The sequence below is a fragment of the Aphidius gifuensis genome, linkage group LG5 (genome assembly GCF_014905175.1).
Source record: "Aphidius gifuensis isolate YNYX2018 linkage group LG5, ASM1490517v1, whole genome shotgun sequence".
Taxonomy (NCBI): domain Eukaryota; kingdom Metazoa; phylum Arthropoda; class Insecta; order Hymenoptera; family Braconidae; genus Aphidius; species Aphidius gifuensis.
Window position 1 is genome coordinate 2,199,157 of NC_057792.1, and position 26,874 is coordinate 2,226,030.

Below are 26,874 nucleotides of genomic sequence, written 5' to 3' on the forward strand. Positions count from 1 at the left end.
ATAAATATAAAATTAAAAATAAAATAAATTAATATTTTATTATTTAAACATTTAATTATTATAAATAATATAATTAAATGAATAAAAAAAAAAAATTTAATACTAAAAAAATTAGTAAAATTATGTAATTAATAAATAAATAAAAAAAATCAAAAGAAAATTAATTAAGATGAAAAATTAATGATGGAAAATTAAAAAAAAAATAATTTTAAAAATTACTACTGTAGAATTTACACTGAATTAATTATATTTCGAATCGAAAAATTTTTTAAAGATCAATATTAGTTTATCGAAATATAGATAAAAAAATTAATTAATAATATTTTTACTTATGACAATATTATTTTTTAATGACTATAAAAAATATTTATAAATACTATTAATGATTTATAATGAGAGAAAATAAAAATGTTTTTATTGATTTTAATAATTATTTTAGCTTCTACAATGTAACTCGTTTTTTTTTATTTCTATTACTCTTACTACTGTCTTTTCATCAGAGTAGTTATCAACTCAACTACTATACTACGATATCTAAATATAATAACTATCTACATTATAAGACCTCTATAATAAGATTTTGATGAAAATAATAATAATAATAATAGTTTGTTCCAATTGCTCATCATGCAATGTACATACTGTCGTTATATTTATTTGAAGAAAAAAATTTAAAAAATCAAAGAAAAAAAAAATCTTGTTGATATTTAGTTACGTAATATATGAAAAAAAAAATTACAGTAATTGTTGTATTAAATATTTGAAGTAAATACGTTGAAGATTATAATTTATTTAAAACTATGAAAATCATAATAACATAGTTGAAGATTTAAAAAAAATATATGTTTAAATTTTCCTAGTGAATAATTTTTTGCATGTTGAAGTGGAAAATAAGAATTAAATATAATTGTACACCACAGTGGATACAAATCTGTCGGTTTTATTTTTTATAAATTCAAATCGTTTGATATATCGTATATTATTATATTTTTTTTTTTTAAATTAACACAACAAGTTTTGTTGAATAAAAATGATGGTGAGGGAATTAAAGTATTGCTTTAGTTTGATTATTCTTTGTCGACATTTAATTGACTAAAGTCATTGGATGATCATCATCAGGTTGTTTTATTTAATAAAAAATTAAAAATGGGATTATTGACTGATGGAAGTGCTCTTAGCTGGGAAGAGACGAAGCATTATGCTGATTATGTACGTAAACATGGAATAATACAATTTATTAATATTTTTAATAAATATAAAGATAGACAAGGTGATCCATTCAAGTGGGGTGATGAGGTATGTTTTATTTACAATATATTATTAATTTTATATTATTAATTTGTTAATTTAACATTCAATTGTTAATTAAAAATAAATGAATAAAATATATTCTTGCTTATTTTAAAAATAAATTTTCAAGATTTTATTAATCGAAATTTATTAATTATATATATTTTTATTTTATTTATCTACAAAGGTTGAATTTTTAATTGTAAAATTTAATGATAAAGATAAAACTGCAAAGCTTTGTTTAAAAGGTGATGAATTGTTGAAAGTATTAAATGAAAAAGAAGAAAATGATCCAACGTAAGTAAAAGAAAATTGTTTTTTGTTATTTGAAAATTATTATTCATTATTTTTTTGATATTAAAGAGGTGTTGAATCACTCTGGCGACCTGAATATGCATCTTTCATGATTGAAGGAACACCAGGTAAACCTTATGATGGCTTTTTTGATGGTTTAAATAAAATAGAAATAAATATGAATAATCGAAGACAAGAAATAATGAAATTACTTGAACCTGGTGAAGTTGTAATGACCCTAACTAATTTTCCAAGGTAAAAAAAAAATATAAATTAAATTTTTTTTATTTTAAGCCATTGAAAATAATAGAAATTAAATATTTTTATTAGACTTGGTTGCCCTAATTTTACTGAACCACCAACATATCCAACACCAAATGTTGGAATAACAAAAAGTTTGTTTCTATCTGACGAAACAATTGCAAATAACACACGTTATCAAACAGTCGCTAGAAATTTCGTTGATCGTCGAGGTGAAAAAGTTATTTCGAATATTCCAAGTAAGTTTTTTTCATCCTTATATCTAAACAAACTGGCTATTTAAATTATTTTAAAAAAAAATCCTGCTATTAGTTTACAGGGACGTAAATGTTGCAAGACCATTTAAAGAAAATTTATCAATCTATGGTGATGATGGAACAAGTGAAAAATTGACCAAAGAAAATCATATTTACATGGATTCAATTGGTTTTGGTTTTAGCTGTTGTTGTCTTCAACAAACAATGCAAGCTTACGACTTGAAAGAAGCTAAATTTATATATGATCAACTAGCACCAATGTGCGGAATAATGGTATGTATTCATTTTCAAAATAAAAAGTAAAAATAAATTAACGAAAAACTATTCAACAGTTGTCACTAACAGCAGCAAGTCCATTTTATCGTGGTTACATGTCAAATGTTGATACACGATGGAATATATTAAATGATATTGCAGATTGTAGAACTAAAGAAGAACGTGGTATAACACCACTCAAGGAAAACAAGTTTTTAATTAATAAAACACGTTATAATTCAATAAGTTCATATTTAAGTGAACAAGCTGATAAATATAATGATATACCATTAACTTATGATGATAATATATTTAATCAATTATTAAAAAATGGAATTGATTGTTTACTTGCAAAACATATTGCATATTTATTCATCAGAGATCCTTTGTTTTTATTTTCTGAAAAATTAAATTTAAATGATGAAATTGCCACTGATCATTTTGAGGTAAACCTAAAATATAAATATAAAATTATTGTTGGATTAATGGTTAATTTTTTTAAATAGAATATTCAGTCAACAAATTGGCAAACAATGAGATTTAAACCACCACCAGGAAATTCATCATCATCAATTGGATGGAGGGTTGAATTTCGGCCATGTGAATTACAAATAACTGACTTTGAAAATGCAGCAATATCATGTTTTATTATTTTGTTGTCGAGAGTTATACTGGCTTATAATTTAAATTTATTAATACCAATTAGTAAACTTGATGATAATATGACCAGAGCTGCTAAACGTGATTCAATTAGAGTAGAGAAATTCTGGTTTAGAAAAAATATAATGAGAGAAGAGGAGGGTAATGATATTGTTGATGAATATGCGGAATTCACTGTCAATGAAATTATTAATGGGAAGGTTGGTCAATCATTAATTTATTCGAACGTTTAAATGTATTTTTTAATTGATAAAATTAACATTACAGGAAGGAGTTTTTATTGGTCTTATGCCTCTAATTTATTCTTACCTTGGCAATATTGATATTGACACTGAGACATATTGTAAATTGAAAAAATATCTTGAATTTATTCAGAGAAAAGCTTCTGGTGAAATTATCACAACAGCATCTTGGCTTAGAAAATTTGTCATGACACATCCAGACTACAAGTAAGTCAAATCTTGTCCTTAAAAAAATTTTAACTTTTGTCTATTTATATTGCCAATAATCGTTTTATATTTTTTTTTTTTTAGGAATGACTCTGTTATTTCTGATCGTATTAATTATGATCTCTTAAAAAAAATCCATGATATCCAAACAAACGTTGATCCTTGTCCAGAACTTTTGGGTACATGGAGAATGTCAAAAAAAAAGCTATAAAAAACTACAAATATTTAAAATAAAACTTAATAATTCCAGTATATAATATTAAAAATACACTTTAACTAATAATAGTTATTAATTTTAAAATAAATCAACTAATATAATATTTAAATGAATTAATTGAAATATTTAATACATATTGAATTATTCAAATTTGAAAAAAAAAAAATATACATATTCATAATTATGAAATTAACAATAATTAATTCAATCTTCCATTCGTCGTTTTTTTGACCTTGGTGATTTACCATACATTTCTGTTTTTTTTCTTTTCTTTGATTCTTTTTTCTTAGCTTGTCTGGCAATTTTACGTTTAGCTGCAATTTCCGGATCTGTAACGTACTGTAAACAGATAAAAAAAATAAAAACATCAATTAAAAAATTCCTAATAATTATAAAACAATTTTCATTAAAAAAAAAAAAAAAATGAATAAATAATAATTACCTGTTGTTTTTTAGCAATTGATCTTTGGCCCCTCTTGACCATTATTTTTTGCTGTACTTTATGTAACAATCTAGCATAGTCACCATCATTATTATTATCTTCAATATTTCCATTTGTATTTTCATTTCTTTGTCTAACTTCCATTCTTGATTTAATTTTTTCAGCAATTACCTTTGCTTCTTGTCTCAATGGAGCATTTTTTTCATCAGTTGTATCAATTTCTCTAACAAGTGGTGACATTATTGGAAAAAGTATTGGTCTCAAATATGGATCAAGTGGAATATTAATAACAATGCTTTTAATCCAACTGAATAATGCTTTACGCTGTAAATAAAAATAATTACAATTTATTAATAATATAACATTAAATTTAACCAGATTAATAAAACATTTGAATAATAAAATTAATTATTAATTAAGTATAAATAAATTAATAAAATACTTACAACAACAATTGATTTTGAATTTTGAGTTACTTCAAAGTTTGCAGCTTTTCGTAATCTTTTTAATATCCAAAACAATGATAAACCATTATTTTCAATTTTATTTGTTTCTTCAGCACTGCTCCAACTTGTTGATTTAATAATTTTCGAAATAATAAATACACATTTAATAACTTCATCAGCAGTTTCTTGTATGATCATGTCAGGATGAATTTGATCAATAAGATCAAGTGTCAATTTTTTAAATACCTTTAATGGATTTTTATATACATCCCATTTAAATTCACCATCATCATCATCATCATCATCAGCATTCGTATTATCTTTATTATTTATTATATTTGATATATTTTCAATATCCAATGAGCTAAGAATATATCTCATTTGTTGAACAGCATAATATCTAACAGTATTATGTTGATGTCTCAATAATTCATCACCAATAACTTCAGCTAATAATTTAACATAGCTATTCCATTTTTCATCAGTTAAAAATTTTGTACATTCTTCTTTCATAGATATTTTACAAGTTAATATTAACATGTGAATTATATGATGATCTTTTAATCTGTCAATATCTTCAGTATGTTGAATTTCTAATTTTTTTTTTACTGGTTTGGCTCTGACCAATTTACCAGGACCATCATCATCGTTATTATAAAATTGTTGTAATATTACTGGTAAACATTTATTATATCTTTTCTCAAATTTATCTCCTTCAATAACAACAAATATACCACATAATTGTGCTGCTAATATACAATTTCGTAGCTCGTTTTTATCACTAAACCACGCCAATACCATTTCAAATAATAGATCCTTATTTTTATCATCAATTTTAGATAATAAAGCTGCTATTATATCTGCTGACATTTCACGAAGTGATGGTTCATCATCATCAACAAGTCTAGCACCAACCTTCACAAATATCAATCCAATGATTATATCATTAAGTTTTTCAGTTGTAAAACCACTGACAATACTTTGTATCATTGTCAATGCACTTTTTCTACCATCAATTGTATCATATCCCAATTGTTGTAAATAAAAAACTATGAATATTTCAAATTTCTTTGCATTATGTTGATAATTATTTAAATATGTATAATATGCAACTCTTGATTGTAATCTAATATTTTCAGATTGTGATGTAATACTTAATTCTGATATTTTATACATAACTGTTTTAAATAATTTTGTTATTATTATTTTACGATTTAACATTGAACGTATTAAATTAAATGCTATTACTTGACGTTCTTCGTTATCAAGATCTGTTTTAGCAGATAATAATAACTTTTCTATTTGATCACCTGATAAATTAAAATATTTAACATCACGTACAATAACAGCCATTGTTTTAAATGCAGCCATAGTTAGTTCAAGTATTTCACCTTTGCCACCTGTACCATATTTATCTAATATATCAAATATTTCCCCAACTATATCTTTTATATGTTTAGTCAATTTATGAAGATCAAATTTAAGTATCCAACTTAAACATTGTAATGACAATGATGATATTTTAGTGTGTTTTGATTTTAAAAAATTTACTAATATTTCTACAAATGGCTCCAAGTATGGTTTAAATTTAATTGTTTTAATTTTATCACGTTTTAATAAAATATGAAATAATTTTAATGAAAATTCTTGTATAATATGATCATTTGTATTTGATGATGTTCCTGACATTAATTTAGCACCCATTCTATTTTTTGGTGCTGGTTGAATTAAACGTGAATCTGGTTTTTCAATTTTTTTTAATTTATCATGCTTACTGTCATTATTAATTTTTTTAGATTCAAATAAATTTGGTATACTTTCTGACATAATACCATTTAAAAATTGAAGCATTTGATCTGTTTGTATAAATGTATTATCAGCAAGACCTAATAGAGCATGTCTTAAACATTCATTAACTTTATTTATTATTTTTGATGATCTTGATGTATTTAATTTAACAACAAGTGGTTTTATTAAATCAATAAGACATGAAGCACTAATATATTGTCCAAGTATATTATATATATCATAACTTTTTGTTGTTTTAGCTTCAGATGTTCTTTTAACAACACCAATAACGTCTTTTTCTTCACCAGTTATACCAAATATATCAACTTTACATACATCTAATATACTTATTAAATTATCATTAATATGATTTTCTTTATATTTATCTTTTAAACATGTTAATACAGCATGCATTGTATATGCAAGTACATGTACTTCAAAACCTTTTGTTAATATTGAATTCATAACACCTAATAAATGATGAAGATAATCTGGACCAAGTGATAACATTATTTGTTCTAATATTTTACGTGTTTCACGACGTACTGATTCTAATCTTGATTTTAAAAATGTACATAATTTCATAAATATTCTTGGTAAATGATTATAATTTTTATTATCTAATATATTACCTGGTAATTTTTGTAATAATTTTACCATTGCAAGTGATATTGGTACACGCATTAATTCTTGTTCTTCTTTATCAGAACCAGTTGAACGACGATTTACTTTATGACTTTTTTCATGATCTGTTCTTGATAATATTACATTATGTAATTGTGGTAATAATTTATTTTTAATATCAGATATTAATTGTTTAGCAATACTATTTGATAAAACTAAATCATTATTTATAATTTTATTATCATCATTTATTATTTCTTCTTCAGCATCAGATATTTTTTCTAAATCTTTATGTAATTTTTCATCTTCGTTAATATTTTTATCTTCATCATCAACATCAACATCACCATCGTCATCATCAGCAATATCATCAATTTTTATTTTTGATTTTTTCTTAAATTCAGGAACATATTTACAAATATTATCATCAACAGTATCTAGCTTTGATAAATCATAATGAAATGCATCTAATATTGTAATGACAATTCTTGTTAATTGTCGTTGAAATTCATTTGATGATTTTAATTTATTTAAATGATGTTCAAGTATTATTAAATAACGATTCCATGATAATAAACGACAACATGCACCAACGGCATTTATTGATGAATCAATAATACTATTTTTAGATTCAAATGATGGATTGCAAAGATAATATGATGCTATTGGATATATAAATTCAACAATTGTCTTAGTATTTGGTTTAGTCATTTTAGTTTTAGCTATTAAACTAAATTTATCAAGTGCACGTGATATTCTGTGAAATTGTAAATGTTTTATATTTTCAAAAAAATCAACTTCATTATCAACTTTGTCTGTTAATAAATTTAAATCACGAAATACTGGATGTATATCTGGACATTCAATTGACATTGAACGTAATAATGTTAATGAACCAAAACGTAAACTTTCATTATCTTTTCCTTTACTTGTTATATTATTTTTAATTAATACCAATATTGTTTGATTCATTAAATATGATCTATCAATTTTATTATCTTTATATAAATGACCAAATAATGGTCCAATTTTTTTAAGACAATCTTCTGATCTATCTAATAATGCTTGATCTTTTTCATTTTTAAGAAAATAAAAACATGAATGAATAATACTAACACCAAATTCAAGTGTCAATAATGCAAGTTGTTTTTCATTATCAGAATTTATTATTTTATTTATCATTTCAAATGCACTTAAACGTTTTTCAATATCAGCCTGTTCAACCCATCTTTTATCATATGCATTTAATTCAGTTAATATATTGACATTTTGTTGAAATATATCTCGTGATAATAAAGATGATTCTGGTATTTTTTCAGCAATTGATGATAATAATTTAAACAATGTTTTTCTTGCAACTGATGATGTTATAATTGATAAAAGTGGTAATATTGCACGTATATGTATTTGTGGTTCTTTAACATCTTTTATTAAATGTAATATTGTTGTTAATGATTGATCAATAATTTCTTCAGATTCACCACGTGATGCACGTTTTATTATTGTTGGTAATAACAATGCAACAAGATTATTTGATACTTCTGGATCTAATGGTATTTCAGATATTCTTTCAAGAATAAATGATTCAATTGTATTAATACCATTTTTTGTTCGTTCAAATTTCTCTTCCATGAATTTTAATATATCTGGTATATGTGGTAATAAAATTTTAGTACCATAATTTAAATCAACACTTGGAATTTTATCATGTGAATTAGACAATATATTATTTGGATTTAATGGTATTATTTCAGGTATGTCATCAACTTCCATTTCATTATCAGCAATAACACCATAATCTTGTTGTTTTAACATTTCTCCAATCATTTTTAAAATTTCATTTATAACTTGTGAATTAATTGGCCTTGTTATTTTATTATTATTAATATTTATAATTTTTTTCTTCATTAAAAGTTCAATAATATATTTCAATGGATATTTATCTGTATTATTATCTTCATGTTTAACAAGAAGACAAAAAAATCTTGCATTATGTGCCCATTGTGATAATAATTTTAATAATGATGTTGGACTGTAAATACCATCATTTGGAAGTTTTTCAATATATGGAAATACTCCAACATTAAATAATGCATCTAATTCAGAATTTGACCAATTGTAATTGTTAAATTGTTTAAAAAATTTAGCAATAATATTAATACAATTATTTTTTAATTCTTTTATTATTTTAATATAACCAGGTAATATTATATCTGATTTATCAAGAATTATTTTAATTTGTGACATTATTGATATTAATATTGCTAATAATTTTGGTAATAAATAATTTGACATTTTAGCACCAAATTCTTTAATAATAATTGACAATAAATTAACAGCACTTGTTAAACGTCTTGGTGGTATGACATTGTTTAAATCAATATTAGCCATTAATTCAATTGTTAATTTATTTAAATCAGGTATTTCTTCATTTGATGATAAAGAAATACCATATGTTTCGAATATTTTAAATGCCATATTTATAAATAACATCATTTCTTCTTCTTTACAACCCATGAGAAAACGTAATAATGCTTTACGACGTTCTGGACCACCAAAACCACTGGCACTTCTACCAGTACCACGTGATATCATTTTAGCATAAATTATTCTCATTACAATTGGCATTAAATATTCACGATCATTTGGTAAAATAGTACCCAATGAATTTTCTTCATTTGTTACTTGAAAACGTGTCAATTCATTACGTAAATTTTTTTCATCAATTAAACCATATAAATTATTTTTGTATGGTAATAACCACGTATATTTATATGTTACAAGACAATCTAATGCTGCTTTTTGTAAATCACCACTTTTTGATATTAATAATTCTAAATATATTTTATTTATTTCTTGCTCACGGTAAAGACTTCTTGGATTTTTAATTTTTGATAATACTTGTAATTGTGCAAGTAATAATTTTAACTTTGAACTTTTAACAAATTTACGTGGTGCTGGTTTTTTTTTATATAATTTTTTGGATTTTTTATCTTGATTTTCTTCATCTTCTGAATTTTCTTCATTTTTATTTTCATCAATTTCATTGTCAGTTTTATTTTTATTTTTTTTTGTTATTTTTTCTTTATTTTCTTCTTCTTCTTCTTCTTTATCATCATCAACATCATCATCATCATCATCATCATCATCGTCTTCATCAATTGTTTCATTGAATTTTTCTTTTCTAATTAAACTACAAGATTTTGCATTTTCTATATTTGATTTTAAAAAATTATCCTCAACATAATCAATGAAAATTGGTGTAACATCACGATTTTTCATCTCAGCATATTCAGAAAATTCATGCATACTTGTCCAGAGTAAAACTTTATAATTTTGATGATCTGGTTTATCAGTTATTGTTAATTTTTCAACAAAATCAGTAAGAACATCACAATTAAATGACGAAAAAAATCCATCACTAATTGTATCAATTGTCAAATGATTACTATCAACTTCTTTTTTTAATTCTTCCAAGAAAATTGTCCAAAACTGATCGAAATTTTCATCTGCATATGATGAAACTATTTTCGATACTGGATTCCATAATAATGAAAAGTTTACATAAAAATTACCAAGTAAAAATCTAAGTGGAATACTTAAATATTTTGGATTAAAATTTTTAATTAATTTAGTTTCAAATGCAAGTGCCTGAATGTGAATCAAACGTTCTCTGTATGTTTGAACTAATACATCAATATTTTCAGCAATAAATAAACGTTTAAGTACATTATTATTGTCATCATTATTATCAGCAAATAAATCATCAAGTGTACTAAATAAACTGTAAATATGACAAACAGTTAATCTAACTTTTCTGTATGGTGATGTTAATTTAATTTCTAAAAATTCATTGATTACTTCAAATGTTTGAATATTAATATATTCAGATTTAATTTTAGAATTTGACATATATGTTAAAATTAAATCCATTGAATCCAAAATAAATGGTACATTTAAATGTTTTTTAAAAAAATCAAGTAAATTTAAATCTCTGATAAATTCATGAAAATTTTTTGCATCTAAAATATGTATCAATGATTCAATTGCCAATAAAAATCCATAACAATTATTTTCAATTTCAGCTGATGTTAATGTACAACAATCTTGATTATTTAATTTTTCATAAATTGATTTTGTAACATTTTTTAATGTTTCAATGATATTTTCATTAGCCATTAAATGTGGCAGTATAATAATAATTTTTAATGATGATTCAGAAATATTATTACCATCTTGCCAATTAATTAATTTGTCTTTCAAACATGTTAATATTCTTTTTGGTAAATTAATTTTAATTTTTCTCCAAGTATTTAGTGATGAACCTTTAAGACAATGTGGACTTCTTGATGTTACAATTTTAGCAAAAAGACGTAATTCATTATCATCAAAATCTTCCATTTGTCGTTGAATTCTAATAAGTGTTCTTGGAAGAATTAAAGTTTCAAATGATGAATGATTAATTAATTTTTCAATTGCATAATATGATACATTTTTATCTTGTATCATTAATAATTTTGAAACAAGATCACTTGATGTTTGTTGAGTTAATTCAATATTACTTGCAAGTAACATTAATACAGCTAAATCAATTGCTCCAGTTAAAACATCATTATTATCTTCAAAAGTTGATAAAATATTTGTTATTTTTAGCTTTAAATTATCTGCTTTTGAATTATTATTAATTAAATCACGTAGCATAACACCATTTTTAAAATTAACTAATAAACAAGTTAATTTTAATATTTTAATAATTATTTTTTGATTAGCTGGTGTATCTTCAGTTGAATATTTGTCCATATTTTTAGATAAAATTTTCCACAATACATCACTGTTACTAGCATCAATAGATTCAGTGATACAAATGAAAACTTGTTCAATGACATTGTAAACTAATTGTCCACGTTCATTATCAGCATTCAAAGCATCAATATAATGATCCAAAAAATTTTCAGCATTTGAATGGAATCTTCCAGTTGTTCCAGCAATAACTTGAAATAATAATTTTCCATAACCCTTTGTACTTGATGGATTTATTTCAAGTGCATTAAATATGTGAAATAAAAATCCTTTAACATCTTTAACTTTTCTTGCAACAAATGAAAATGTTTCAGCAGCAAATTCATTAAAGTATTTATTTTTACTTGAAAATAATGGCAATAATGAGTATATTGCTTCTTTAATGTTACTTATCAATACTACCCAAAGTGATTTGAACAAGTAAGCAAGTGTTTTAAATGTACACTCGACAATTTGAATGTCTGGAATTGTAAGTAAGTCAATAATAAGCTTGAACAATGATGGAGATGATTCTTCATCAGATGATACAATTTTTTCATAGTCATATTTGTTTATAAAATGTTTATAAAAATCAACTGATAAATCCTTGGCAAGTGACAGGGTCAAATCAAGTATTGGCTCAACAAATGATATATCCTTTTTCTTCAAATAATCTTTTAATAATGTTACTATTTTTTGTTCATGCAAAAGAACCAACTCAAGTGTTTGAACTTCTGGTAGCTCACGTTTAAAACTTGCAAAGCCTTCTGTTAAATTATCAAGATTCCATTTCATTAATGATAGATAAAAATTTGATTCACGTGCATTTTCATCAGGAAGTTCATTTTTATGAGCTACACGTCGAAATACTTTAACATCAATATCGTTTAGTATATCAACATATTTTCTTGTCTAAAAAAAAAATTAAATTTTAATTATTTAAACTATATTAAATGCTTAGATATTATTTGTTTATTAATTTAACATTTTATTTACCCTGAAGGTGTTTGACTCCTTATGTCTTTCTGGTTTATTCTTCATGATTATTTATTTTTTTTTAACATGAAATTAATAAAAATATTTAACACACCACAATGTTTTAGTCAATTTGTTTATATTTTTTTAACTAATTTCACAGTATAAATGACAATATAAATTTTATTTGTCTTGATTATTAATTTGTTTGATAACCTCAAGGAAATGTGAGTTGCACATGGCAAATTACTGTTATTATTATCATCATCTGTTTTTAGGGAAATGTTTTTAGAAAGAGAAATGTTTTTAGGATAGATATTTGTTGTTGATAAGGAAGAGTTATATTTATCAGAAAGAGAGAGAAAAAATTATCTCTCTCTAAATAATAATAATGACAATGAGATTCAAATTATTAAAAAATTTTATTATTATTTTTTTAAATGGCTATAAATAAAATTTAATTGATAAAATAATGATCATGTTGAATTAAATTAAAACAAAAACAAAAACAATTTATTATCAATCTCAAAAACAATTTGTTTATTTATATTTTTTTTTTTATAAATTGAGTAATAAGGGATTTATTTAATTATGGATATTTACAAAAAAGAAATACAAAGAATGCAATAACAAAAATTGCATAAATAATATAAAAAATTTTTTGTCTTCTTTTTTGTTCTGGAGTTAATTGACGAACTTCAAAAACAGGGATGACATACACGGAATCATCTGTAAAATTACAATTAGGAAAAAAAATATAAATTAATATCATGCATTAATGTTACAAAAAGTTTGATAATATAAATTGATATTTATTGTAAAAATCAATAGAATAATATTAAATAAATATTTATTCAAACTTACTTGTTCCCTGAGGAGAATTTACATTGGTTCGATCATCGTAAGGTGGTGGAGGATGACGAGCAGCATTGATTTGTTGATTAAACATGGTGCAGCTTAAACTTTAACAAATTAAAAATTATAAAAATAACATTTTTACAAGTCTCAATTCATTATTGTATTGTGTAATTTATACAAAATTAAAAAATAAAAATTTTACTTGTAAATTCTATTCTAATTTGTTTAAATAAATTTGATAATAATAAATAATTATTTTTGATTTCAAATATTGAGTAATATGATGTAAAAAAAAATATTGTCTCAAATAATAATTGTTTTAAATTAATTTAAAAATTATATTACTTATTTTTGTATAAAGAAATTTTTTGTTTTAAATTGTATTGAAATTTTTTTCCGATAACAATTACAGAAAAGTTTATAATTTTTTTAAACGTCAATCAAGTATTGTATTGCGTAATGTTGTGTAATTCATGTAAACAATAAATAAAAATAATTTAAATTCTACTTGCTGCATATTTTGTTTAAATAAATTTAATAATAATGTAGTTTTGTTCAACTTACTTGTATTTTATTTGAAAATACTCTTTTTTTTATATATATGATTTACAACAATTAACTGGCCAATTGAAACGTTTATAATTAAGTATCTTTTAGAAAATAAACTGTTGGCAAGTTTATAAAAATATTCTTGTGTGTGTGGCACAATAAAATTTGATTAAAAAAAAAAAAAAAAATTCTCTGAGTCTATTTAGTAAACGAAAAATCCACTATGTATTGTTTTTTTTTTATTTTCAAGTTTTTTTAACAATGATAATAATTTTGAGAAGATAAAATATAAAAAAAAAAAAAACGCTGATTAGAAAAAACATTGATGAATTTTTGAAAGAATATTTGAATAGTATAAAAATAGATGGAAAATGTGAAGTCATACATGATTCATGTTCAGTTTCAACCGCTGATAACGAAAAAAAAAAAATGAAAAAAAAAAATCCACCTAATATAGATAAAGAAAAAAAATATTTTTTGGTTGACCTAAAAATATTTTACTAAAATTAAACGCAATAAACAGTCAAAATATCCACGTCAGCAAACAACTGATAACAAAACAAAAAGACGAAAATATTTGTGGAAAATAAAAAAAAAATATGTTTTTTAGTGACCTGAGGGTATATTAGTAAAATCAAACTGAACAACAATCGGCTGCCGAGCCTTATAAGGCCACTTTGAGCGATGGTGCGTTATCAATAAATGAAAAATATTATTTTTCGACGGTCAGTTTAAGTCTACTGTTCAAGTTGTACTCTGTCAGTATATATTCTGTCTCATAACGTGGAAGACAAAAAAATTATTTCAAAGACAATTTATTGTAAAAAAAAATTAATAATGAAGAATTATTCATTATTAATTTTTTTGGGTTTGGCGATTTTAATTGAACATGGAATGGCAACGAAAATTAAGTCCATTAACCCAGGTAAATTATATTATTAATTTTTTTACTTACTTTTAATTAATTTTTATTTTTTACTGAAATTTGAATTGATAAATTTTATAAAAAATATTACTTTGCCAGATTTGCCAGAATTTAATAAAGAAAAATATAAAATTGATTTTACACTGCCAACTTTTGATAAAAATAAATATAAAACTAATTTGGAAGTGATAAGATTCACAAAAGAAAAATATGAAACTTCTGTTTTTGAAAACGCAACTATTGGCAAATGTATTTTAAAAATTAACGAAGATATTGGCAATTATTATAAACGTGATTACACCCTGAATGACACGTTAAATTTTTCAACTTTAAATAATTGTATTGCTATTTCTCAAAAGCTTGATTATAAAAAAACCAAAACATATTATTTGAATATTTCTTTGAATGCGCAAAAAAAAAAGGATGGCCCAATAAATAAAGTATCAACCAAATTAATAGTAAACGTTATCGAGGTGGATGATCAATTATTCTCAGACAATCAAGATAATACAATCGATATTTTTGAAAAAAGTAAGTTTTTTTTTTAACATAAAAATATTTAAATTAACAATTTTTTTTCTGTCTCAACTTTAAAAAGAATAATTAATTATTTTTATATTATTAAATTAAAATTTCAATAACAATAAATGTTTCAGATGAGAATAATAAAATTACAGAAAAAAATTCAACTAGCAGTATGGTAGAAAAATGTATCTCAAGTGAGTCATATTATTATTTAATTTTTTTACTTATTTTTAATTAATATTTTACAACAATTTTAATTAATAAATGTAATTAAAAACATTGCAGAAAATTCGATTGAAATGAAAAAGCAGAAATTCAGTAAGCCTGTATACGAATTTTACGTTTTGGAAAATACAATTACTGGCAGTTGCATTGTAAAAATCAATGCCAATTATAAAAAATATTGGTTCACTGTCAATGAAAATTCAACTTTTGCAATTTTAAATAATAATAGTATTTATTTAAATCAGCAAATTGATTATGAAAATAAGACAGTATATTATTTAAATCTCACTGCAAATGTTCAAGACAAAGAGGACGAAAAAAAAATAAAACAAATGACAACCAAACTGATAATAAATATCATTGATGTAAATGATGAATGGCCAGACCACAGTCAACAAGAAGATATAGTAATTCAGGAAAATAATGCAATTGGAGCTCACGTTATGAAAGTAAATGCAACTGATAAAGATGTATCAAATGAATTTAATCAAATAACGTACACTCTTAGAACTAATTATGAATTTTTTAAAATTGATAATAAAACTGGTGATGTCACAGCATTAACAACATTTGATTATGAGAAAAAATCATATTATTATCTTATCATTGAGGCATCAGATAACTCACCAACACCTTCCTTTAAAAATGGACTATCAAAAAATGTCAGCTACGAAATTAATATTGTTGATGAGAATGATAATCCACCAAAGTTTGAAAATTCATCATATAATTTTAAACTTCTTGATAATGCAACTATTGGAAGTTGTCCATTTGCCATTAAAGCATTTGATAAAGATGTTACTAGTAAAGTTAAATACACAATTATATCCAGGACAGATGATGAGCTATTTAAAATTGATGAAACAACAGGAGCTATTTGTCTTAATAAAAATCTAACATATGATATTGATTTAAATACATTTAATTTGGCTGCTGATGCATTTGATGGTAAATTCCATGACAACACAACAATTTCGATAACCATTGAAGATGTTACAACAGATTTGTCTGAAAAAAGTAAGTTATTGATAATTTTACTGTTTTTTTTAAGAAGTAAATATTTAAAATAATAATTTTATCTCTTTCTCAACTTTGAAAAATAAATTTAAAATAATAATAAATGTTTCAGGTGTGAATAATGAAATTAAGAAAGAAAATTCAATTGGCAGTATGGTAGAAAATTGTATCTCAAGTAAGTCACATTATTAATTAATTTTGTTTACTTATTTTAAATTAATTTTTCACAAAAATATTAATTAATAAATGTAATTAAAATAATTTCAGAAAATGCGATTGAACTAAAAAGGCAGAAATTCAAGAAGCCTGTATACGAATTTTACGTTTTTGAAAATACAACTGCTGGCAATTGTATTGTAAAAATCAATACCAAGTATAGTAAATATTGGTACACTGTCAATGACACTTCAACTTTTGCAATTTTAAATAATAATAGTATTATTTTTCATCAAAAGTTTGATTATGAAAAGAAGACAGTATATTATTTAAATCTCACTGCAAATGTTCAAGAAAAAAAGAATGACACAAGGATAAAACAAATGACAACCAAATTGATAATAAATGTCATTGATGTAAATGATGAATGGCCAAACCACAGTCAACAAGAAGATATAGTAATTCAGGAAAATAATGCAATTGGAGCTCACGTTATGAAAGTAGATGCAATTGATAAGGATATATCAAAAGAATTTAATCAAATAACGTATACTCTTAGAAATAATCGTGAGATTTTTAAAATTAATGAAAAAACTGGTAATGTCACGGCATTGAAAAGTTTCGATTATGAAGAAAAAAAATATTATGTTCTTGAAATTGTGGCATCAGATAATTCGCCAACTGGTTCCTTTACAAATGGACTAGCAATTACTACCAGTTATATAATTAACATTGTTGATGAAAATGATAATCCACCAAAGTTTGAAATATCATCATATAATTTTAAATTCCTTGAAAACACAACTGTTGGAAGCTGTCCATTTGCCATTATGGCATCTGATAAAGATGAAAATAGTAAAATTAAATACACAGTTATATCCAGGACAGATGATGAGCTATTTAAAGTTGATGAAACAACAGGAGCTATTTGTCTGAATAAAAATATAACAGATGATAATATTTTAAAAGTATTTAATTTGACTGTTGATGCATTTGATGGTAAATACCATGACAACACAACAATTTCAATAACCATTGAAGATATTAATAACAATATACCTGTTTTCAAAGATGTTGATGATGTAAAAATATTTAAAAATCAATCAGTTGGTAGTGTTGTAATGACAGTGCATGCAACTGATGCTGATAAGACTAATAAGATAAAATACAGATTTGGTAACAACGAAACAAAGTTCTCAATCAATGAGACAACTGGTGAAATTAAAACCTTGCTTCAATTGGACAAAGAGACACAAACAAATTTCTCACTTCTTGTTATTGCATCTGATGATTCACCAAGTGCAATTACACTTGATGGAAAGATAAATGAAGTGAAAAAATATTACAATATTTTGATAGATGATGAAAATTATAATTCACCAAAATTTGAAAATTCATCATATAATTTTAAATTCCTTGAAAACACAACTGTTAAAAGTTGTCCATTTGCCATTAAGGCATTTGATCAAGATGAAACGAGTCAAGTAAAATACACAGTTATATCCAGGACGGATGATGAGCTATTTAAAATTGATGAAACAACAGGTGATATTTGTCTCACTAAAAATTTAACAGATGATAATATTTTAAAAACATTTAATTTAACTGTTGATGCATCTGATGGTAAATTTAATGACAACACAACAATTTCAATAACCATTGAAGATATTAATAACAATATACCAATTCTTGAAATTATAGAAGATGTAAAAATATTTAAAAATCAGTCTGTTGGTAGTGTGGTTATGAAAGTGCATGCAACTGATGCTGACAAAAGTAATAAAATAAAATACAGATTCGGCAATAATGAAACGAAATTCTCAATCAACGAGACAACTGGTGAAATTAGAACATTGGTTAAATTGGACAAAGAGACACAGACAAATTTCTCGCTTCTTGTCATTGCATCTGATGATTCACCAAGTGCAATTACAAATAATGGTGAACCCAATGAAGTAAAAAAATATTACAATATCGTGATAGATGATGAAAATTATAATTCACCAAAATTCGAGAATTCATTAAATCAATATGCCGTTCTTGAAGGCACAGCTGTTGGAAACTGTTCAATTACTATTCAAGCAACTGATAAAGATAAAAATAGTCAAATCAAATACACAATTATATCTAGGACAGATGATGATCTATTTAGAATCAATGAATCAACAGGTGCTATTTGTTTAAATAAAAATTTAACAGATGATAATATTTTAAAAACATTCAATTTAACTGTTGATGGATCTGATGGTAAATTTAATGACAACACAAGAATTTCAATAACCATTGAAGATATTAATAACAATATACCAATTCTTGAAATTATGGAAGATGTAAAAATATTTAAAAATCAGTCTGTTGGTAGTGTCGTGATGAAAGTGCATGCAACTGATGCTGACAAAAGTAATAAAATAAAATACAGATTCGGCAATAATGAAACAAAATTCTCAATCAACGAAACAACTGGTGAAATTAGAACATTGGTTAAATTGGACAAAGAGACACAGACAAATTTCTCGCTTCTTGTCATTGCATCTGATGATTCACCAAGTGCAATTACCGATAATGGTGAACCCAATGAAGTAAAACAATATTACAATATCGTGATAGATGATGAAAATTATAATTCACCAACCTTTGAAAGTTCATCTTATAATTTTAAATTCCTTGAAAACACAACTGTTGGAAGTTGTGCATTTGCCATTAAAGCCTCTGATAAAGATAAAGATAGTAAAATTAACTATACCATTATATCCAGGACAGATGATAATCTATTTAGAATCAATGAATCAACAGGTGATATTTGTCTCACTAAAAATTTAACAGATGATAATATTTTAAATGTATTCAATTTGACTGTTGATGCATTTGATGGTAAATTCCATGACAACACAACAATATCAATAACCATTGAAGATATTAATAACAATATACCAATTCTTGAAATTGTAGATGATGTAAAGATATTTAAAAATCAGTCTGTTGGTAGTGTCGTGATGAAAGTACATGCAACTGATGCTGATAAAAGTAATAAAATAAAATACAGATTTGGTAACAACGAAACAAAGTTCTCAATCAATGAGACAACTGGTGAAATTAGAACATTGGTTCAATTGGACAAAGAGACACAAACAAATTTCTCACTTCTGGTTATTGCATCTGATAATTCATCAAGTGCAATTACAAATAATGGTGAACCCAATGAAGTAAAACAATATTACAATATTGTGATAGATGATGAAAATTATAATGCACCAAAATTCGAGAATTCACTTAATAAATTTGTCATTCTTGAAAACGCAACTATTGGAAGTTGTCCATTTACCGTTGAAGCATTTGATAAAGATAAAAATCGCCAAATTAAATACACAATTATATCCAGGGCAGATGATGATCTATTTAGAATTAATGAATCAACAGGTGCTATTTGTTTAAATAAAAATTTAACAGATGATAATATTTTAAAAACATTCAATTTAACTGTTGAGGCATCTGATGGAAAATATCATGACAACACAACAATTTCAATAACCATTGAAGATATTAACAACAATATACCTGTTTTCAAAGATGTTGATGAAGTTAAAATATTTAAAAATCAGTCTGTTGGTAGTGTCGTGATGAAAGTACATGCAACTGATGCTGATAAAAGTAATAAAATAAAATACAGATTTGGTAACAACGAAACAAAGTTCTCAATCAATGAGACAACTGGTGAAATTAAAACCTTGGTTCAATTGGACAAAGAGACACAAACAAATTTCTCACTTCTGGTTATTGCATCTGATGATTCACCAAGTGCAATTACAGTTGATGGAAAGGCAAATGAAGTAAAACAATATTACAATATTTTGATAGACGATGGAAATTATAATTCACCAAAGTTTGAAAATTCATCATATAATTTTAAATTCCTTGAAAACACAACTGTTAAAAGTTGTCCATTTGCCATTAAGGCATTTGATCAAGATGAAACAAGTCAAGTAAAATACACAGTTATATCCAGGACAGATGATGAGCTATTTAAAATTGATGAAACAACAGGTGATATTTGTCTGAATAAAAATATAACAGATGATAATATTTTAAAAACATTCATTTTAACTGTTGATGCCTTTGATGGCAAATTCCATGACAACACAACAATTTCAATAACCATTGAAGATATTAATAACAATGTACCTGTTTTCAAAGATGTTGATGATGTAAAAATATTTAAAAATCAATCAGTTGGTAGTGTTGTAATGACAGTACATGCAACTGATGCTGATAAAAGTCCACAAAATAATGAAATAGAATACACACTTGGCAATAATGAAGCAAACTTTTCAATTGACAAAAAAACTGGTGAAGTTAAAATCTTGCCTTCATTTGACAGAGAGCAACAAACAAATTTCTCACTTCTTGTCATTGCATATGATAATTCACCAAGTGCAATTACAAATGATGGTAAACCAAATGAAGTAAAACAATATTACAATATTTTCATAGACGATGAAGATGATACAGCAAAAAATCCTAAAAGTTCATTTGTTAACCCCGATATGTCTGAAAACAAAAATGAAAAACAACGAGACTATAACGCCTTCACCAAAAATCATGATAATGCACTAACGTTTGAAAAACCTGTGTATCATGTAACAATTTATAAAAATGAAAATATTGGATATAGTCTATTAACTGTCAAGGCTAATCATAAATATTCAAGCAGTAAAATTACTTACAGTATTATCAGTGGTAATGAGTATAAGACATTTAAAATTGATGATTCAACTGGTCTTATTTCCATTGATCAAGCACTTGATCGTATCTCTGTTGATTCTTATAATTTGATTATTAAAGCATCTGATGGAATTTATGATGATAAAACAACAGTCTCAATTGTCATTAAGACTCCTATAATTACATACATTATAATAATTATAATTATTATTTTACTTACACTACTCTTGGCTGTAATTTTGTATGCTCTTTATCAAAAATTCGGTCAAGCATCTGGCAAGTATAACATTTTGAGTAGAATGAAAAGAACAACAGGTAGAAAACCACTTGTTTAAATTTTCGAACAAAAAAAAAAAAGAAAATCTTTCAATGAAATTAATAAAATTATATAAAATTTTTTATTAAACTTCAATTGAAATGATAAAATTTAAAATAATTTTAAATTTAAAAAATTAATTATACTATTAACACTCATTAATAATGAGTCATTATTAAAGCTAATTATTTCAAGCTTAAATAATTTTTAAAAATATTAAAAACTATATGTCAAGCATATAATAATTATACTGTTGATGTTAAATATCATTTTTAATTTGTATTAAACGCTCACGTAATTGTACTTCAGCAGTCATTAATGCATTACCACAATTGTTTGTTTTACCTGATGATAAATATGAGCAAATTTGTTTTAAATGATATGGAATGAGGTATCGAGTATGTGGTGATAAATCAGAAAATGGATCTTCACTTGAGTGTCCTTTGACACCTTCCAATCTGCAAATAATAAAATTCAAATAATTAACAAAATAAATGAAATAATTTCATTAGAAAAAAAAAACAAAGATGGTTAATAATATATAAGAAAAATATTATTTCAATTTGTACAATTGACTGCTATTGTTAATGAGCATAAAAAACAAATTTGTTTAAAAAAAAATAAATAAAAAATTACCTAACAATAAAATGTTGATTATATTGAAATTTCGAATCAATAAAATTTCTTTTAGCACATTCTAAAACAGCAGGAAAAGCCATATCACGAAAATCACTAATAGCATCATTATTTAATTGAATTTGGCTGGTAAAACATTCATTCATAAGTAGTCGAGCAGCTGGTGTATCAATCCAAACAGCTCGATGATTTTTCTTAATTAAATTAACAGCCCAATCACATGCTCCAACTTTAGCAACTGAATTCCATTCACTAGCAGCATACCAATCATACACCTGCAAGAAAAAATAGAAATATTAATTACAAATTAAATATGATATATAAATTAATAAGAAAATATATCATACATGACAGTCACAGTGTTTATTTAAAATATCACGAAATTCAGTCATAAATGACATGAATGATGGTGTTCCTCTTGCGTATAATAATACAATTGATTTTGTACGATTATCCAATGATGTATTACAAATTCTTCTACACTCATCATCAGTATCAATATTACAATCAATATTATTTTTAATTTTTAATTCACGTAAATTTGCATTAAGATATTCTTGTTCATTTAATAAACGACAACGATTTATTGTATATGTTACAGCACAAATAATAATTATTAATATTATTATACTAACTGTTATTGGAATTAATATTATTGAATTTGTTGATGTATGTATATTATCTTGTAATAAACCATCATAAATAATTTTAGATTTTGGTTTTATTATTCTATCACAATCTGTTGAATTTATTTAAAAGAATAATTAATTTATTTATTATTAATTTTAGTATTTACAGTTTAATTTAGAACTCACGTGACATCCAGGCACATGGAGGTAAATTAATTGGTGGTGGATTCCAAATAGTATTTATATCACAACGTTCATCATTTAATAAAAGTAAAAAACAATAACTATTATTAAATGATACTGGAAGTAAAAAATTACACTCAATATCAATGGCATAAATTTTATTTGTTACACTATTATTTTGAATCTGTAAAATTATTAATTTTTTTTTCTTTTTTTATCAATCAATTTTTAATAATTATTATTGTAAAATAAATTAACTCTTACCATCATAAAATGACAATTATTTACATCTTGATTATGTTTGTCCTGAAATATCAAATTGAATTTTAATATAAATTTGTTTTAAATTAATAAAAGATAAAATTAATTTGCAAATTTATTGAATGTTTTGTTATTTTAAAAAATCTAATAAATAATAAACAAAATAATTATGTTATTTGTTATTAAATTACCAAGCTTATTTCCCAATCGTATTGTAATTTTTTACTATACTGATTACATGCATCTATTTCAGTTTCATAATCTGATGACAAACTACGCAATTGTAGAGTCATACTTGGAGAAATTGATACCATGGATATTTCCAAATTAAATGTTACGTAATTACTGAAATTATATCATTAGTATAATAAATTTATAATTAGTTTTTATTTTTTTAAATTCATACCTGTCCTTTAAATTATCACGATTATCAAACGAACATCGAATTTGAGGCTCTTTAATATTAGTCATTGTATAATTAGTATTAAAAAATTCATTAACACTTGTTATATAATTTTTACCATCAATTGTAAATCTCAATGAATAACAACCAGTAAAAATATACTGATATTCAATTATTAAATTTTTCATCTGTAATAAAATAAAGATTATTAAAAAAATCATGAAAAAAATAATAAAAAATAATTAAATTTTTACCTGACAATTATCATCAATATCACTGGATTTTTCAACACAAATTTTACGATCATTTGTATGAATTTTATCTTCATAATTATTATCATCATTAAAAATTAAATTTTTACATTCTTGTTTATTTTTAATTGATGTATCAACCAACAATGCAACTTTATAAAGACAATTTAAATTTACTAGACCTAAACTTGCTCTCAATAAACCTAAAATAAAAAATTCATGTTTATTTAAAATACTGCATAAAGATAATAAAATATAAATAATATTATTTTGTTATTTCAACAATAATTATTACCATTATCTGTCAATTCCATATTGACAATAGATATGTTATCAGGACTGCATACTAAACTACTATTGTTGACACTTTTTTCTTTGTAACACTCATGTTTATATGAATACTTAAACAAAAAAAATTTCCATTAAAACTATACATTGTAATTATATAAAAAAAAAAGAAAAAAAACACAATATATAAATAAAAATTAATAATAATAATAATAAACATACGTAACAATCATCGAAACTTGCTTCAACTGCGTAAATTAATATTAAAAATAAAATTCCAAAGTTCATTTTGCATTATTAATTTAAAAAAAAATATAATTAATTAAATTTTTAATAATTATTTTAACAATATGTCAGCGTGAAAAAAAAAAACCCATTAAATTATTCAAATAAGCTAAAAAAATATTTGTTTAACCTACTCAATAAATTCACAAACACATTTTTCAACAATTAATATAATTTCTATTTTGTTTTTATACGAAATTTAATTAATATTTAATATTAATTTATAAAGTAATATATTTTTTGGATAATTCTTTAAAATCTCATGATATTTTGACATGTTTTTTTTTTTTATTTACAGGCATCATCAGTATAAACAGTAATGCCACTGATTAAAGAAATACACATGAATGGTAAAACGATAAGAAAAAACCGCAATAAATTTTTTTTTTCTATCTTTCCTCGTTTATATATATTTTTCTTGAATCTCCCACTGGAAGATATTATATGGCGCCAGTGTCGCGAATAAATTTTTAATTAAAATACATTTTTTTTTTCAATTAGATAATCAAGTAATTTAAAGAAACGAAATTAATTATTTTCGCTAATTTCTAATGGTGTTTTCTTTTTTTTTAATTAAACTTTAGAATTTTTTTTTTTTTTAATAAAATCACAGTAACAGTGTGTAAACTTTACGTATAAATCTTTATGATCAATATGGAGATCAATATATTCATTTTTGGTTTATAAAAAAAACTATTTACTTGAAAAAAAAATTGTATTTCGATTTTAACTTTTTAGAAAATCATCAAAATCTGTTGAATCATCCTCGAGATCAATTTCTTCTAGTGTTGGTCCCTTGTGTGGTGACACAGTTTCTAACAAAATATAAATTTTTCGAATTTAATTGTTAAGTAATTATTAATATTTAATGAATGACTTACTTGGAATTTCACCAGTTGCTTTATAAGTTTCTATATCATCTCGAAATACTTTTTCAAATGTTTGTTGACGTTCTTTTAATATTTTTTGGTTTTTTAATTCATGCTCGACTACTCTTTTTGAATGTTCATCAGCTAATTTAGCTAATAATAAAAACAAATATTAATTATATTGTATAATAGAAATAATATTTTTTAGAAAATTAAATTACCTCGTATTGTATCAAGATTTGATAATTTTTTTTCTTTATAAAGTGCAAGTTGAAATCTGTGATCAAGTTGATGATTTTGAAGCTCCAGGGTTTCATTTAAATTTTCCAAATTATAAAGTGATGCTTCAACTTCTTCAAATGCTTCTTCAAGTGTTCCTAAAAAAATTTAAAATATAAAATACCATTTACAAAATAATAATAAAAGTCATTTTTCATTTTGATACCTAGTTGATCCATTAAATTTTTAATGTCATTATTAATTTGTGGAATTGTTGCTAATGCACTGTTTAATAATATTATACTGTGCCATTGTCTGTCAAGTTTTTCATAAACACCACCAATTAATATATCAACTTCACGTGATTTTTTTGAATTTTCTTCAGACAAATCATGAAGTTCATTCCATTGTTGTTGAAAATGATGTAGCAAATCAGCACCAGCACCATAATTAACACATTCCAAATTTGTTGATGATTTTTTTATTCTTGGACTATCTGTTGTTGTTAAAGTTTTCAATCTAAAAAACATAATAAATAACAAAATAAACATCAACAATTTCATTTTATAATTTTTTATTTTCAATATTTATTTATATTTTATTTTATTACCCAGCTGATATTCCTTCTTGAACTGTTTGTAATGTACTTTTAAATGTTTGAAACATATTTACATTCATTATTAATTATTTATAGTATATTTAATTTATATTTGGCTTTTATAAATAAACATAAAATTCATTTATTAAGGTTATGTTTACATTGGTTGACGTTTAGAATAATAATATTGTTTTTTTTATGCAACTGTACACAACACTCTGTCTC

The 26,874-nt window shown here is 23.9% G+C and overlaps 5 protein-coding genes across 5 annotated transcripts; 2 read left to right on the top strand and 3 right to left on the bottom strand.

Annotated features, from left to right (window-relative positions):
- The first annotated feature begins 828 nt into the window (after window positions 1-828).
- LOC122856777 (glutamate--cysteine ligase-like) lies at window positions 829-4,124 on the top strand. The gene is made up of 9 exons (XM_044158606.1): window positions 829-1,296; window positions 1,478-1,587; window positions 1,654-1,839; window positions 1,915-2,084; window positions 2,158-2,375; window positions 2,435-2,803; window positions 2,864-3,217; window positions 3,285-3,466; window positions 3,551-4,124. The coding sequence occupies exons 1-9, from the start codon at window positions 1,147-1,149 to the stop codon at window positions 3,675-3,677; spliced, it is 1,866 nt and encodes a 621-aa protein (XP_044014541.1). The 5' UTR covers window positions 829-1,146; the 3' UTR covers window positions 3,678-4,124.
- LOC122856169 (small subunit processome component 20 homolog) lies at window positions 3,888-12,877 on the bottom strand. Its single transcript, XM_044157863.1, has 5 exons — window positions 12,759-12,877; window positions 10,043-12,674; window positions 4,572-9,937; window positions 4,126-4,449; window positions 3,888-4,022 (listed from the first exon to the last, which is right to left on the bottom strand). The coding sequence occupies exons 1-5, from the start codon at window positions 12,801-12,803 to the stop codon at window positions 3,888-3,890; spliced, it is 8,502 nt and encodes a 2,833-aa protein (XP_044013798.1). The 5' UTR covers window positions 12,804-12,877.
- Window positions 12,878-16,262: 3,385 nt separating this feature from the next.
- LOC122856170 (protocadherin Fat 4-like) lies at window positions 16,263-22,046 on the top strand. Its single transcript, XM_044157864.1, has 4 exons — window positions 16,263-16,836; window positions 17,104-17,922; window positions 18,658-20,409; window positions 20,530-22,046. The coding sequence occupies exons 1-4, from the start codon at window positions 16,263-16,265 to the stop codon at window positions 22,044-22,046; spliced, it is 4,662 nt and encodes a 1,553-aa protein (XP_044013799.1).
- Window positions 22,047-22,081: 35 nt separating this feature from the next.
- On the bottom strand, window positions 22,082-25,492 carry LOC122856782. Its single transcript, XM_044158621.1, has 10 exons — window positions 24,901-25,492; window positions 24,686-24,791; window positions 24,394-24,593; window positions 24,143-24,327; window positions 23,928-24,081; window positions 23,740-23,781; window positions 23,479-23,659; window positions 23,011-23,402; window positions 22,664-22,938; window positions 22,082-22,485 (listed from the first exon to the last, which is right to left on the bottom strand). The coding sequence occupies exons 1-10, from the start codon at window positions 24,964-24,966 to the stop codon at window positions 22,287-22,289; spliced, it is 1,800 nt and encodes a 599-aa protein (XP_044014556.1). The 5' UTR covers window positions 24,967-25,492; the 3' UTR covers window positions 22,082-22,286.
- A 28-nt stretch (window positions 25,493-25,520) lies between these two features.
- Window positions 25,521-26,778, bottom strand: LOC122856871 (dysbindin protein homolog). Its single transcript, XM_044158751.1, has 5 exons — window positions 26,662-26,778; window positions 26,278-26,570; window positions 26,054-26,209; window positions 25,845-25,985; window positions 25,521-25,778 (listed from the first exon to the last, which is right to left on the bottom strand). The coding sequence occupies exons 1-5, from the start codon at window positions 26,727-26,729 to the stop codon at window positions 25,690-25,692; spliced, it is 747 nt and encodes a 248-aa protein (XP_044014686.1). The 5' UTR covers window positions 26,730-26,778; the 3' UTR covers window positions 25,521-25,689.
- Window positions 26,779-26,874: the final 96 nt, after the last annotated feature.

What these genes read in the sequence shown, in the direction of transcription:
- LOC122856782 (XM_044158621.1), bottom strand. Translation starts at nt 24,966, where the DNA reads ATGAACTTTGGAATTTTATTTTTAATATTAATTTACGCAGTTGAAGCA. An exon ending in TATGGAATTGACAGATAATG is followed by an intron (nt 24,594 to 24,685) that starts GTAATAATTATT and finishes TTTTTATTTTAG; the next exon opens with GTTTATTGAGAGCAAGTTTA. An exon ending in ATATTGATGATAATTGTCAG is followed by an intron (nt 24,328 to 24,393) that starts GTAAAAATTTAA and finishes ATTTTATTACAG; the next exon opens with ATGAAAAATTTAATAATTGA.
- LOC122856170 (XM_044157864.1), top strand. Translation starts at nt 16,263, where the DNA reads ATGAAAGTAAATGCAACTGATAAAGATGTATCAAATGAATTTAATCAA. An exon ending in TGAAACAACAGGAGCTATTT is followed by an intron (nt 17,923 to 18,657) that starts GTCTGAATAAAA and finishes TAACCATTGAAG; the next exon opens with ATATTAATAACAATATACCA. An exon ending in TAGAATTAATGAATCAACAG is followed by an intron (nt 20,410 to 20,529) that starts GTGCTATTTGTT and finishes TAACCATTGAAG; the next exon opens with ATATTAACAACAATATACCT.
- LOC122856169 (XM_044157863.1), bottom strand. Translation starts at nt 12,803, where the DNA reads ATGAAGAATAAACCAGAAAGACATAAGGAGTCAAACACCTTCAGG. An exon ending in AGGAGTCAAACACCTTCAGG is followed by an intron (nt 12,675 to 12,758) that starts GTAAATAAAATG and finishes TTTTTTTTTTAG; the next exon opens with ACAAGAAAATATGTTGATAT. An exon ending in CAATTGCTAAAAAACAACAG is followed by an intron (nt 4,023 to 4,125) that starts GTAATTATTATT and finishes ATCTGTTTACAG; the next exon opens with TACGTTACAGATCCGGAAAT.
- LOC122856777 (XM_044158606.1), top strand. Translation starts at nt 1,147, where the DNA reads ATGGGATTATTGACTGATGGAAGTGCTCTTAGCTGGGAAGAGACGAAG. An exon ending in AGTTATTTCGAATATTCCAA is followed by an intron (nt 2,085 to 2,157) that starts GTAAGTTTTTTT and finishes TCCTGCTATTAG; the next exon opens with TTTACAGGGACGTAAATGTT. An exon ending in ATGAAATTATTAATGGGAAG is followed by an intron (nt 3,218 to 3,284) that starts GTTGGTCAATCA and finishes TTAACATTACAG; the next exon opens with GAAGGAGTTTTTATTGGTCT.
- LOC122856871 (XM_044158751.1), bottom strand. Translation starts at nt 26,729, where the DNA reads ATGAATGTAAATATGTTTCAAACATTTAAAAGTACATTACAAACAGTT. An exon ending in AAATTTAATGGATCAACTAG is followed by an intron (nt 26,210 to 26,277) that starts GTATCAAAATGA and finishes AAATTTTTTTAG; the next exon opens with GAACACTTGAAGAAGCATTT. An exon ending in AAATCTTGATACAATACGAG is followed by an intron (nt 25,986 to 26,053) that starts GTAATTTAATTT and finishes TTTTATTATTAG; the next exon opens with CTAAATTAGCTGATGAACAT.